At 57.7% G+C, this 13412-nt stretch overlaps 1 protein-coding gene across 1 annotated transcript in view; it reads right to left on the minus strand.

Annotated features, from left to right (window-relative positions):
- The window catches only part of ERMARD (ER membrane associated RNA degradation), a 30578-nt gene that overhangs the window by 13769 nt on the left and 3397 nt on the right, over window positions 1-13412 (minus strand). Inside the window, exons 3-12 of the mRNA XM_054595256.1 lie at window positions 12685-12824; window positions 11788-11889; window positions 11419-11508; window positions 9560-9657; window positions 9041-9177; window positions 7664-7778; window positions 6878-6980; window positions 4074-4103; window positions 2783-2851; window positions 1384-1557 (exon numbers count right to left, since the gene is read on the minus strand). Of these exons, the coding sequence (XP_054451231.1) occupies window positions 1384-1557; window positions 2783-2851; window positions 4074-4103; window positions 6878-6980; window positions 7664-7778; window positions 9041-9177; window positions 9560-9657; window positions 11419-11508; window positions 11788-11889; window positions 12685-12824 (1058 nt within the window). The remainder of the gene's footprint in view (window positions 1-1383; window positions 1558-2782; window positions 2852-4073; window positions 4104-6877; window positions 6981-7663; window positions 7779-9040; window positions 9178-9559; window positions 9658-11418; window positions 11509-11787; window positions 11890-12684; window positions 12825-13412) is intronic.

Consider the following 13412-nt stretch of genomic DNA (forward strand, 5'->3'; position numbering starts at 1 on the left):
GTCACGTAGGAGTCTGACTTCTCATCGTTCCCTTCACGGGACTCCGCTTGGCGGAGCCACGCGAAGCTGTGGCTTAGAGAAGGCCGGAGGCAGCAGCAACATTGTAACCAGTCACACGATTGTGAGTGAAGCTGGAGAAAAATGAAGAAAATGCCAGCACGCCTCTTGTCCACAACACGACACAAGTGGAAGCAAGAAAAAAAGGTTGTGAACATTTGGAAAATTTAACAGATTCTCCTGAAAACAGTTAAATATTAAAAAATCAATGCAACTAAAAGAATTACGTAGCTCTGAACACATAATTGCTAAGCACAAACACTGACAAAAGAGGACAAACGTCACTCTGTGCAGCCGACGTCACGGCAATGGAAAGTCCAGGTCAGCTGACCAAATGGCTGGGAGAGATGCAGGAGCCAGGGAGCGGCCCCGCAGCAGAGCCGATGGCCAAAGTGGCCAGACGCCCGGTCGCTCCAGCTCCTGAGACCGCACGGCATGGGCGTCTCCAGGCGGGCACTGGAGACGCGGAAGGGCGCCCGGGGCGGGGGGCTCCATTTGCGGGGGGCGGCCTAGACCCACAGGGGGAGGGCGGCGATGGCCCGAGAGGGCGGGGCACAGGCTCCGCTCCGGGCAATGCCCGGGGACTTGCGAGCCGGGGGGAAACCGAGGCCCCTCTGCCCGCTGCGCTGAGAACCGAGCGGGCGGGCAGGCCCAGACGGCGCAGGTGTCCAGGGCGGGTCGGAGCGGCGGGCAGCTTGGAGCGGCGGGGCGGGGGTGGGCGCCACAGGCTGGGACCCCTTCGTCCAGTCGCAGACGGGGGGCGGGGTGGGATGTGGGGGACCAGGGCGGGGGGCCGGTGCGGGTCCTGGTCAGGGAGCACAGCATCCGCTCTCCTGCACGAGCCGGGCAGGCGCTCGCTCCTCTGGACTTTAAACTGAGTCCCTGTGACGTCCGCTCGGGACACTAACTTTTTCTATCTTGTTTGAGCTGCTAAACAGCTTTAACGATACTTATTTCATGTATAGTCTGAAAAAAGATTAAAATACCAGTAACGCATTGTAATCTAAATTACTTAAGAAATTAGTTTACTTATAGATACAAGTACGGCACCCTACCAGTATAAAAACAGCTGTAAAAATTTCCATTATATCTAGTTGATCCTGTTTTATACTCTTTGGTTCTTTCAGTTTGCAAGTCCCCACGCAAACGCGCTCTCAGGAAGCGGGTCACATTGTTTTAGAGCGGACTGCGTCACAGGGATCGGTTACGAGCCCGCGTGTGCGCGGCCCTCGGTCCTCGGGGAGGCGCGGAAGGTCGGCCACACTGCACAGGGGACCCCGCTCTTCCCTCGCGGAATGACAGCGCTGTCTCCCCCCCGCACGTTACCTGCAACTCGGCCACGACCTCTGCGTCGGCGAACCGCAGCAGCAGCACCAGGGCGAAGGCCAGCAGCTGGCCCGCGACGGCCCTCGGGAAGCCGGCCAGGCTCACCTCCCCGTGGCTCAGGCGGTCTCGGAGGCGAGGGCCCTCCTGGTGGTTCAGGAAATCCCAGAGAAACTCCTTCCGGAAGGTGGCAGGGAGCCCTCCGTGAGCGGCCTCCGCGGAGGGCGAGGAGGAGCCGGCCCCGCGCGGCGCAGGGCCTGGACCAGGAGGCCGGCCGCGGGGGCGGGGGTTGGGGCCCAGGGCCGCAGGGAGCCCCCACCCGGGAGCCCCACCCCCTCCCCGGGGCCTGGGGCCAGGCTGAAAGGGGGGCCGAGCGGCCGGCCGTCTGAACGCTAACACACAGCTGCGTGGGTGGGTCCAGGGCTGAGTGAAACGCAGCCTTTGTTTTCTTAAAGTTTTACTGATTGATATGAGAGAGGAAGGGGGTGAGGAGGAAGAAGGGGAGAGAGGGGAGAGAGGAGAGCAAGAGAGAAGGGGCACCAATCTGTCACTGAACCCGCCCGCGCACTCGCTGGTCGACCCTTGCATGACCCTCACCAGGACCGAACTGCAACTTGGGGACGATGCTCCAGCCACCTGAGCTACAGGCCTAGCAGAGGTGCCCTGCTCCTATCGGCACTTCCTGCACAGAGGGGCGCTCAGTCTCGCGGCAGCAGCAGGAAGAGCCCCGCGGGCTCCTGCGCAGGCACAGCCTGGCATCTCCTCACACCCCGCTCCCCCCCGCCCCCGTGCCCTCCTTTCATCTCCGAGGCCCGATGAAGGCAGGATGAAGGCAGCTGCTTCTCTCTGAACAGCCCATGTCCCGGGCCTGCCCACAGGTCAGAGGGGAAGGGGCAGAGAGCCGCTGACCCAGGCAAGGTCCCGAGGACGAAGGTGCCAGACCCAAGAGGGAGCAGAGCCCTGACAGATGAGCTCCGCCCCTAATCCCCAGCGGCGGGAACGGGGCCCAGCCAGCGGCGGGTCTACGCCGCACAGCAGCACCTCCGCCGCCAAGTCCTGGTTAGAAGGACTGAACTCCCAATTACAGCCCAAAGCAGTTGCCGCAACACCTCCATAAAACGAAGCGGTAAAGAAGCGGTAAAGAGAAAGCGGCTCTAACCCTTCACTGACTCCCTTTCCACCTAACACGCAAGCTGTGGGTCTCATGTGCCCATCGCTGACCTCCCAGAGCCAGTAGAGCCCCCCAACCCGCCTGAGCGCCACGCACACCGACATGGCGCGGGCAGCGCGGACGGCTCCACAGCCCTCTCTGCACCCAGCCCAGGCCGGAGTCACTGCCACGCAGGGCCTGCCAACCACACGCAGAGACGGGGCGAGCAGAGCGAGCCCGCCTGGCACTTACCATCGCAGGCTCTCCAAGGAGCAGGGGAAGCCGATTGACTGTGCCGTCGCTCAAGTGCTTCGCCAACATCTGAAGCACCAAAAAGACGTTGCGGACTTGGGAACTGTTAGGTGAGCCCCATGCCAATCGCAGGAAATGAGGGCCGACGGACAGGCAGCCCCACCCCTCCCCCGCCCCAGGTCAGGCGCTCTCTTCACCTGTCCAGTGGCCTGAAGCACGTACGTCCCTAATGGTGAGGGTGCGTCTCTGTGCACTGATGTGTGGTTATGGGTACGCTTGTGTTTGTGTGTGTGCGTATATGTAAATTACACGTGTTTATATGTACACATGCATGTTTGTGCACACTTGTGCCTGTACTTGTATGTGTGAATGGTGGCGCACGTATCTGTACACGTTTATATGTATACGTGCATTTATGTGTGCTTGCATGTGCATGCACACACCTGTGCTTATATGTGTATGTGTGTATCAGTGCGTGTGCCTGTATGTTTGTGTGTGTACGTGTGCTTGGTATCCACCACAGTTACTCTGGGCCACACCCCTCGCCTGGACTGTGGCACCCAGGCGCCCATCCAGCCCTCTGTCCCTGACCCCACACAGGCCGGGCTGCACCGTCGAACCCAGTCCCCAGAGCCCCAGGTATGTAGGCAGTAACAGCGCACCACGGATCCACAGGACACACACAGGTCGACACGCACATTCCTTAGTCCCCTGCCACCTCTGTACTGAGGAACTAACAGCTGTCGACAGGCAGAGGGACCGGGAGGCCCGCACCCCGACACGAGGGCTTCCCTTTGCTTCCTCGTGCAGGCTCACGCCGACGCACCTGAGAATCACTGTCCTGGATGCCGCAGACAAGAGCCTTTCTGCTCTACCAGCGGCGACAGGTCTTTCCACGGTAACGTCACCGTCAGAATCCCACCCCGCAACGCGCAGATGAAACGCATCAGCGTGGACTGCATACTCCCAACCGGAGCTGATGTGTATTTCATGTGCAAAGCGAGTACGTGTTAACCCTCAATCCAACGTGCAAGTCTCTAAATAGTCACAACACGTGCTGTTAGCGTCTCCTGGTCACTTCCAGCTTCGGCCTCTCTGTAACTTTCTGTAACTTTAGACACTTGGCCACTACCACTGGGTCTCCATTAGCCTGGAAACCATATTCGACGCTGAAGTTATTTTGGTTTATATGACTGTCCACATTTCCCTACAAGCATGTGAATTATGGCTAATCTTTAACTTTGTATTTGTGTTTGTTTCAAGATACTTTATAACTTAGAAGTTTACTTACGTCATCAAAGGTCGTGTAAAGAGCTGTGGACTTCAGGAAAGGAAAGAAAAAAAATAATTAAAGCAAAATACAAGCAGAGTGACACTGTTTAAAGCAGGAAGAATTCTACGACACAGCAACAAATAGGAAAACTTCTTTTGGAAACACCTTCACGTAGCTGGGAAGATGCCTGGAGCAGACACAGGCTGCACAGAGACGTGAAAACGCGGCGAACTGCCCCGTGAGAACTCCCACAGGGGGCCCCTCGCAGCCACGGTTCTGTGACTTCGCAGACCGCCACCCACTCAGACAGGGTGTCCTGCTGACACTGCTATTTGCATGAAGCAAGAACAATGGAATGTTGTCTCCAACAAACAGCCTGTTTTCCACACTTGGTGGCATAACCAGTAAAGAGTTTACACACGGGCTTGGGTGCAAGGAACTCCAATCCCAGCTCCGCCCTCCAGACCCCGGGCCTCTCTGCACGACAGGGCCTGAGCGTGACCAGCTCCAAAGGCTGCGGGGACTGGGGAGATCTTACACGTCGCATGATGAAATCCGCATTTTGTGAGAACCAGCTGTCAAGAAGTATTCTTACTTATTAATCCTCACTACCGTATTTTCAACTAAACGTTATGAACTGTTCAACACTTACTACTGTGCAGGTGACTCTGGAGTCTACCTTCAGCTCCCAAACCTGTGTTGCTGGCCCCCAAATTTTTTCTGGGGCCTATTCTAAATGTCCGACTGCCCACAAGACATCCCTCGAACAGCCTTGCAAAAGCTGGACCTTTCATTTATCTGCACAAGCCACATGCACTGACTTCTCTCTTCTGTTATATGAGTGGTAAGAATGTCTTCTCTCTCACCCCCCTACATGACCTCCTTAAAAGTTAGGAAGTCTTACCACCTTCACGCCTCCCATTGATCTCAAAGAGACCTCCTGCCATGGCGAGGTCTCAGTAAATAACAAGAGTGCTTGCATAGCACTTTAAAGTTTTACGAAGTATTTTCACATGTTGCTGTACAAATAAATTGATGCTAAGCTCATCATAGATAAAAGCCTGGCTGTAAAATTACGATATTCCTTGGTAAGTTACATGGCCTGTGGAAACAGTCATGCTATTATTTGTGCGAATGACAAATAACCCAATTTATTTACACCACGCAGCTGTGCAGAGGCGGGTCCCCCACCTGACGTCACACCCGGGGGCACTACGGCGCGAGCTGTGCCAACCAGGGCGCTGGCTCTTTCTGCCAGGAGCTTCGCCACACTGTTCGGAAAAGCCTACATGAAAGGCACTGGGTGCTGGCACCTGGGGACAGGCGTGCACGCCCCCCCCCTCAAGGAACCCGCACCAGGGACCTGCACGAAACGCCCTGCGGAGCTGCGTCAGGATAATGCAGAAAGAGAACAGAGAGACCGCCGCGGTTAACGTGCGCGGACAACGCCCTGGGAGGTCCCAGCCACGGTCTGCAGGGTCAAGCTGGACGGTGGGTAACCGACGAGAGAGCCTCGCCCGTCCAGAACTAGTGAGGAGCTGAATTACAGTGACGGAGTTAGGGGCAAACAAGGGGGGAGGCTGCGCTGGATGCTGAAATCCTCACATGCTCTGCAAAAGGTGTAACCCTCGCGCACCAGGCGCTGGGGTGCCATTACAGAAGACAGGAATATTCGTGAGTTTGGAAGGCAATTGGTGGCAGTGTGAGAACAGGCTAGAGAAGGAAGGGCACTGTCAAGGCTGGATGGGGGATGAACTAATAATTGCCTACAGGTGAGCTGAGGAGAAGCCAGGTGAGGCTTCTGTGTCAAAGAGAAAAGGCACAAAGCACCTTGTGGGCAGCGCAGACCGGCAGCGCGGGAGACTGAGTGGCCGGCTACGGAGAGTGACGTGCAGGCAAAGGCACAGGAAAGCACCGAAGTTTGGGGCCAGAGCGGCTGGGAAGACAAGGACAGCAGGGGATTTGTGGGAGGACAAACATGCCTGTTTGAAATAAAATAAGTTTGAGGTGCTGGGGAAAACCCACATGAAGATACTCGGCAAAGCAGGGGGCGGAGAGCCCTGAGAGTCCAGCCTGGAGGCACCGGCACTTCGGGCTACGAACTGTCCTCTCAGCAGCTTTGGCTGCACCAACAACCCTTGATACTTGGGGCTTCAATTTTCACCAGGGTCCAGGTGTTTTCTAATTTCTGTTCCCACTGAGGTGGCAGCATTAGGCATGGGACTGTGTGAGGTCTCCCAAGGAGCAAACACAGAGAGAGGACGGGACTCAGGACAGGATTTCAAGGAATGGCACAATAAATGGGTAAGAAGAGGAAGATGAACGAGTGAAAGAAATGAGAAAAGAAGGCCCGTCCATGGCAGATGCTACTGTTCATCCTATAATACACCGTCCTCCTCTTCTCAGCAGCGGTTTCTGTGATAGGGACCCAGGAACATCTCCAAGCTACCGGCTGCTGGGTTTTGGCCAAGTTTTGGCCAAAAGGAAGTGGTGTCCTTAAAGAGGGGACATGCAACAGACCACGGACCACCTTGTGGGGTTACAATGATATGCCAGGAATTACAGCTACAGAGAGAAAACACAAGGTTACTAGTTTTATGACATCGCTGAGTGGAAAAGATGACTTGGAAATATGAATAAAATAAACATAAATCCTATAAAGTCATTACAAAAGGAAGCCAAAAAACATGAGAGCTCTTAGCCAAAAAGTGCATTTGATGCACACACACCCCTAGGACATTAGGAGCGTTTGCATAGGCCCAGAGACCGCCACGACGGCCACAGCAAACAGCGCCGCACACCTGCCGGAAGAGCCCGCGTACCTCGGCCGTCAGCAGTCTTTCTGGACACTTGTTAACTGTCACAAACACGTTCCGAAGGCTGGCCTCCAGCTGCGTCAGTACCAACATGGCACAGTCGGCAAACCTGGGAAGGGGAAGGCCATCAGCGTCACGGCCGCTGTGCGCGCTGGCCGCGCCGCAGACACGGCCGCCACGTGTCCCGGGCAAGGAGGGGCGGTGCCCTCGCTACCACAAGACAGGAAGAGCGTCAGAATCTCTCTCTACACTAGCAACTGTAAAACTTCCCCGCATTTTAATGTATGACAGGCCTTTTTTAGTGCCTCAGTAGGGAAAAATATCATCGAAATCCACTTAGTTCATGTAAAAAACCCTCCCGCTCAGGACTTCAGTGGGTCGTCTGGGCCTGTGCGTGGCACGTCAGCAAACGGAACGCAATGGTCAAAGGCCGCGGCCGCCCGAGTGATGCGCCGGCTTGCTCTCCAGGGACCAGGCAGGCAGGCCTGACTTCCGCTTGGTTTCCGATGCGCTAACACGGGACACAGACAAACTCGCAATGTTTTAGAAGTTGATTCTAAAAAGTAACAATCTCTACGACCTGTGCCATGACACGCAACACACAATCCCCAGGCCTTTTCACTGGTCAGACGGAGGCGTCTTTTTCACGAGCAGCCCAGCTCCCCGCCCGCCCTCCTGGACCAGAGAGAGGCCGACATCGCACTCTCTCGCCGCAGGGGCCCGGAGGCAGAGGGTCTGAGGAGGGCCTGGCCCCAGCGTTCGGCGCCCGCCCGTGCCCCTGCCCTTCCGTACCTGTGGGCCTTGAACTTGCTTAATGCCACTTCCCAGTACGGCAACAGGATTCTTAATATGAAAGTGGATTTCTTCATCAAGTCTTCCAATATGGAAAGCACCTCATCGGTAACATCTGCAAAACAGCAGTTTTTAAGCACAAACCTCAATCACCCCAAAGGACTGAATGCCCCTGGGGAGTGGGGTCGATGGGCCCCCCCACGGAGGTGAGCCGGAGCCCGGGCCGCCCGCGCCGTCCAAGGGCGAGGAAGGCCGCCCGGGATCGGCCACCGCCAAGGGGCCGCAGCTGCTTCTGAGGGCAGCAGGCGTGGACAGCAGGCGTGGACAGCCACGCCTGCTCAGTGGCCTCGGCTGGGACATCCTGCAGAGGAGCTCGAGGTTGACCAGATGACCATGCTGACCAAGGAACTAGATTTTCAGAAGGTGCGGGAACCAAGAGCGAATGCCAAGGTGAGCGATAAACTTTGGGTGCTTACGACATGTTGAAGTAGGTCTGTCCTTGGCGACAGATGTCCCAATCTGCGGGGGATATTAAAAATGGGAGGCTGTACCTTCAGGAGATCTCTGTACCTCTCTCTCAATTTTGTTACATACTTAAAACCCCTCTTTTAAAAAGTCTTAAAAATAGCCCTGGCTGGTGTGGCTCAGTGGACTGAGCGCTGGCCGGTGACCCAAAGGGGTCACCAGTTCGATCCCCAGTCAGGGCACAGGCCTGGGTTGCGGGCCAGGTCCCCAGCATGGGGCGCACGAGAGGCAGCCACAGATGGATGTGTCTCTCCCTTTCCCTCGCTTCCTCTCTGTCTAGAAATAATACAACCTTAAAAAAGTGAATAAATAGGAATAAGGAAGCCTTAAGAAGATGTCGCTGGCCGTCCAGACCACCGCGAGGGTCCGGGGCACGAAAGGCTGGGCTGCGAGGGCGCAGGAGCCGTGCTGCCCCGCCCCAGTCTCGCTGGCAGACGCAGCCCTTACGCCTTGGCTGCCAGAGCGAGAAAGCGGGCTCGGGGCGAACGCAGAGTGGACCCGCTCCGTCCCAGCTCTGGGCCGCCCGCCCGCACGGCTCGGTGGGCCGCCTTTCGTGGAAAAGGAAGAGAACGTGCAGGAGACAGTTTGGCACAAACTGCCAGAACAAAGCACAAGAGTAAATGGCAAAGAGAAAGTACATGGTGAAATGGTCTGAAGCCACAGGTGTCGATCCTCTGAGGGACGACCTTTCTCCATCACGGACACCGATCCAGAGACGCCCCCGACAGCCCGGGCCACGGCAGGAAGGGGGCAAGGGCCACCCGCCCGAAGGGTTCCGGTCTGGGCGCCACCCACGGCTCCTCGACGTGTCTGGAGAGGCACTTGGGGGACAGTGTCAACTGCGGTACTTGCCAGGGAAGACAAGCAAATCCTCTGTCTCTGCAAGAGTGAGGAGGGGCCGAGGGGCCACCGTGCGTCCGCTCTGCTGAAGGTAGGTCTTCAGTAGCTGACCCAGCCCAGCGGTCAGCAGCACCATCATCGAACAGTACCTGGTGCAAAATGCCAGAGCTCTGCTAAGCAAATGGACAGTCACATGTACAAAAAGCTTCACGTTTAAGAGAAGCTCACAACTAAGGAAGCCAAGGGAAGTGGGGCCACAGTAGTGGGAGAAACAGCCTCTAGGCGCCCAGGTGCCGAAACCCTGGCGTCGCCCCCAACCGGGCGGCCGGCACGTGGCCACGCCCCCGGCTCAGCCACGGGGCGCCCTCAGGGGGCTGCGGCGGCTCCACTCCAAACGCCCACGTCAGCCCTCGGTTCCGTCCTCCGGGTCCAGCCTCCAACCCTCCAACCCCCACCCCCCACGATGTGCGCGTCTTGGCCGTGAAAGCAGAGACAGGCCGTCAGAGCGGGAAGGGCTCCCCGGCAACCTACTTCGGAGGCACTTCCGGCGGCGACGCGAACCCGTGCCACAGGGCGTTGCGCAGGTTGAGGCCGCTCGGGGAGCCCACGAAGACCCTCAGCACGTTCATCTGTGCGGGGCAGCGGGGGGTCGGTCAGCCGTGCCCCTGTTCCACCACTGAGCAAACAAGACGCCCCCCTTCTCCCTCAGGAGGGACGGGACCAGGAGCAGCCCGGGGCGCCGCCGCCACTGTCCCCGTCATCGTGGGGGCCACGCACCACCTCCCTGGGCCGGGCAGCCGAGGCGCGTCTCCTGCGTCCTCAGAGGCGCCCCGACTCCCGCTGGGCACACGGCAGGACATGAGCGGCGACCCCAAGGGCAGGCGAGGGCTGTCCCAGGTGGCGCCGGGCACCCAGCGAGCCCCACGTCTCCACGAAAGGGCACCGGCCGCCGGCCGCACAGCAGCCCCACCGGGGGCCGCGGGTACCCGTGTGGCAGGGCAGGGAGGGCCCATCGGGGAGGCGCAGCCACGGAGGCTCTGCCTGGGCCCCTCCTTCCCGCCCGACGCTCCCGGGTCACGTCGCCCTGTCAAGTGACAACACACCATGACGAGGACCCTGCTTAAGGGACGGGTGTGCAGCACGTCCTTCAGAAGAGACTCAGAAAGCGGACGGGGTCCCGGACTCGGAGGACACAGGCCAGGCCAGGCCAGGGAGAGCGGCCACGCCTGCAGAGATTCAGCGGGGGCGGCGGGCCACCTGCACACACCCGCGAGGGGTCGGGGCGGCGGGGGCCCTCTCCCCCCACCCGCCCGGGGAGCAGCCGCAGCCGCAGCCGCAGCGAGGGCGCCAGGTGGCGAGGAGGCTGCGGCTCCGCCAGATGCCTTCGCAGCAGCGCCCGGGCCACTCCAGGGCTCCTCGCACGCGCAGCCTTAACCCTGTGGTATTGATCGGTAATGACTATGGTAACAGAAGTGACTTAACGTCACTGGTTTTAAGTTTATTTGACTGTTCATACCACCTGCGCAGGCAGAAACATGTCACCTGCGGGTAGAAGCCGCTGCAGGTGGACCGAAGGCTCAGCACGCAGGCAGAGAACAAAGGACAGGTCAGAACAACGGGGAAATCGGTGTAACGAGGCATTTCTGCCTCACCCGCAGTCACGGCGCACCTTCCGCACAGAGAAACCAACCAAGGCACAGAAACGCCGCCCGCAAGGCGGCAGCAGGTGAGGGACCGCCGTAAGGCCAGGAAGGCGTCACTGAAGCCACAGGCAACGTGGGCCGCGCCCACATGGAGTCGCCGCAAGCCTCTTTCTGGCTGAGCAGCCCCCTCCCCGGGCGCTGGTGCGGCTTCTCCGCCGCCCCGGCCCTGCCCCTTCCTGCTGCCCGACCTCCGCCCGCGCAGCGCGGACCACGTGCCACCACGAGGCTCCGGCACAGCACACGGCTCTGCACGGTCCTCGCTTTTCTGACCGACTGCTACACGTTGCCCACCCTCAGTCTGTAGAACTGCAAAGGGCAGAAGCTTGTGTGAAAAGTACTGGTACTTAGAACAAGAATGTTCTGTCTCCTTTGAAGAGTTAAAACTTTATTCTAGAATAAGTCAGGGTTATCATTATTACACGTAATTCATGGAAGCAAGGGGCTTAAAGTTGCTCACATGACTGGCCCCCAAGGCCATCACACCACTAAGACTCAGGATAGGAGAGAGCGTGTCTTCTGGCTTCGAGAGCAGCGATTGTCAAAGGAGAGGTGAGGGAAAAATACGCTGAAGACACCTGTACAATTCCTTCCCCCTTTAACCAGCATCCGCCTTTGAGGAACGGAGGGCAGCTACCTTGGCTGCCCCGTGCTGTGCCCACCCTATGGGCCACGGGCGAGCGGGCTTACCACGGGCGTCCCAAAGACCTCAGCAAGCTCCTCGGACGCAAGCAGGTCTCTTAAAAGGAAGGGGCACTCTTTCCCGACCAGCAAAAACACCTGGAAGTCAAACAAAAATCGCGTAACAGTCTCATCACAGTAAGCCAAGCGACGCCCAGGAGAAACGTCTCATAAGGCACACGCACAAACGGGGGGAGGAGACGAGACACCAGGGCACCGACTTCCTAACAATTCAAAAAATACTAAGTATCTGTACCAAGCAGTTGCGTTTTACAGGAGAATGATAATTAAAACCAGGGACTCTGAGGCACCTATGGAACAGTCTGACTGTCATCCAGGCGCTTGAATGGCCCGGCAGCGAAGAGCTCTCGCACTTACGTCCCCCAGGGCCCGCTCCAGGCAGGACGTCAGCTTCATCAGGCTCAGAGAAGCGGCCGCAGCCTCCAGCCTCCGCAGGGCACCCAGCAGTTCTGGGAACAACTGTGTAGAATGAGATACGTGTTAGACTTCATTGGCTGAATGAGAAACGTTTCCCAAAGTAACAGGCTATCCATAAAATTCAATCCTCTAAAGATTTTGTGTGTCATATTCTAATGACTTTCTTGCTAAAGGTAAACATTTTCTACGTAAATATAACAACACTTACATAATGAAAATCTCCTGGCTAAGGAGTTCTTTGGAAGTTCTTTTTTTTAAGTGTTTACAGTTAAGTGGCATAACTGTAAATTGAAGAGTCAAATATCTTGCCCTAAACTGCATTTCCCGTTCTGATTCGTTCTTAGGAAGAGACAGAGGGCGGGGCGGCCTGCCGCGCACACGGGCGGTCACGCGGGGCCACGGGCCTGCCGGGCTGAAGGAGCAGCGCGAAGCGCCTTGGGCGGGCTCGTCAGGCTCTGTGCTCTCCCGTGGCATTTAACGTGCCCAGCGGAACGCCCGCCTGCCCACCCACCCAAACAGGGTGTGGGCCCTGCACGCGTCCCCTTCGCGGTGACCAGGGCCACCTCCCCTCCAGGCTCCGGGCCCCCCGTCTCTCTGTCCACAGCACTCAGTGCCGGAGCCGGCACCCACAGATCGAGCCCCCCACCCCGACGCTGCATCCCCAATGCGCCTGCGGCCCAAGGCCGTGCCTCTCAGCTGCGGCCTGGGGACCCCACAGGACAGCCCCGTGTTGCCCTCACAGGCCTCGGGCTTCTGCAGGGTCGGAGGAGCCCCCCAAGGAGCCCCTTTAAAACGAGCACCTGACAAGGGTTTCTAAGAGGAACTGCGAAGGCGAACCTCCGGGGAGCGTGTCCACTGCAGCCAGGGCGCGAACCGCGCTGCAAACTGCGCCTCGGTCAGGGACGACAGGTGTGAGTGCGCGGCCTCGCACACGGGCCCCAGCAGCCGCACGCTTTCCCGGAAATCCAGGCCCTGGGCTTGGGGACAAGGCAGCAGGTTAGCGCCCCAGCCCGCAGCACGGGCAGGAAGACGTCCGAGCCGTCCAAGAGAAAGCGCTCCGACTGCAGGATCTCCACGAGACCAAGATACCGGTTTGCAGCTGGGCTTACAGGAAAGACACACTTACGCTGGAAATAAGCGCTTACCTGATTACAAAAGAAAAATACGCTATCAGTAGAGAGTTTGGGAAATACAGAAAGGTTCAAACAAGAAAAAGAATATTTTCTTCAATTTCTTTGCCTGTATATGTTTATACAAAATGAGGTTCATACTGTACATGTAGTATTTTAACCTGAATTTCACTTAACATGATTAGACTATGAGGTTTCCAATGACCTTAGTTATTTTAGAACACAGTTATCATAGGAATTTTTAATAAGTTTGGGGCTGGATATTCACATGGTTCACGATAAAAAAATACACGAGGGTGAGTCCCTTCCTGGAGCAGCTGCTGTTACGGGATCCTGTGTGTATCTGGAAACGGCTACACACACAAAAGCAAACGCAGGCACGCGGCCCCCATCTTCCCTCCTAGCGATGCGGCCCAGGAGGCTGGCACTGGCGAG

This window comes from Pteronotus mesoamericanus, unplaced genomic scaffold (assembly GCF_021234165.1).
Source record: "Pteronotus mesoamericanus isolate MK-2021 breed Mesoamerican mustached bat unplaced genomic scaffold, CSHL_Meso_final contig_134, whole genome shotgun sequence".
Taxonomy (NCBI): Eukaryota; Metazoa; Chordata; class Mammalia; order Chiroptera; family Mormoopidae; genus Pteronotus; species Pteronotus mesoamericanus.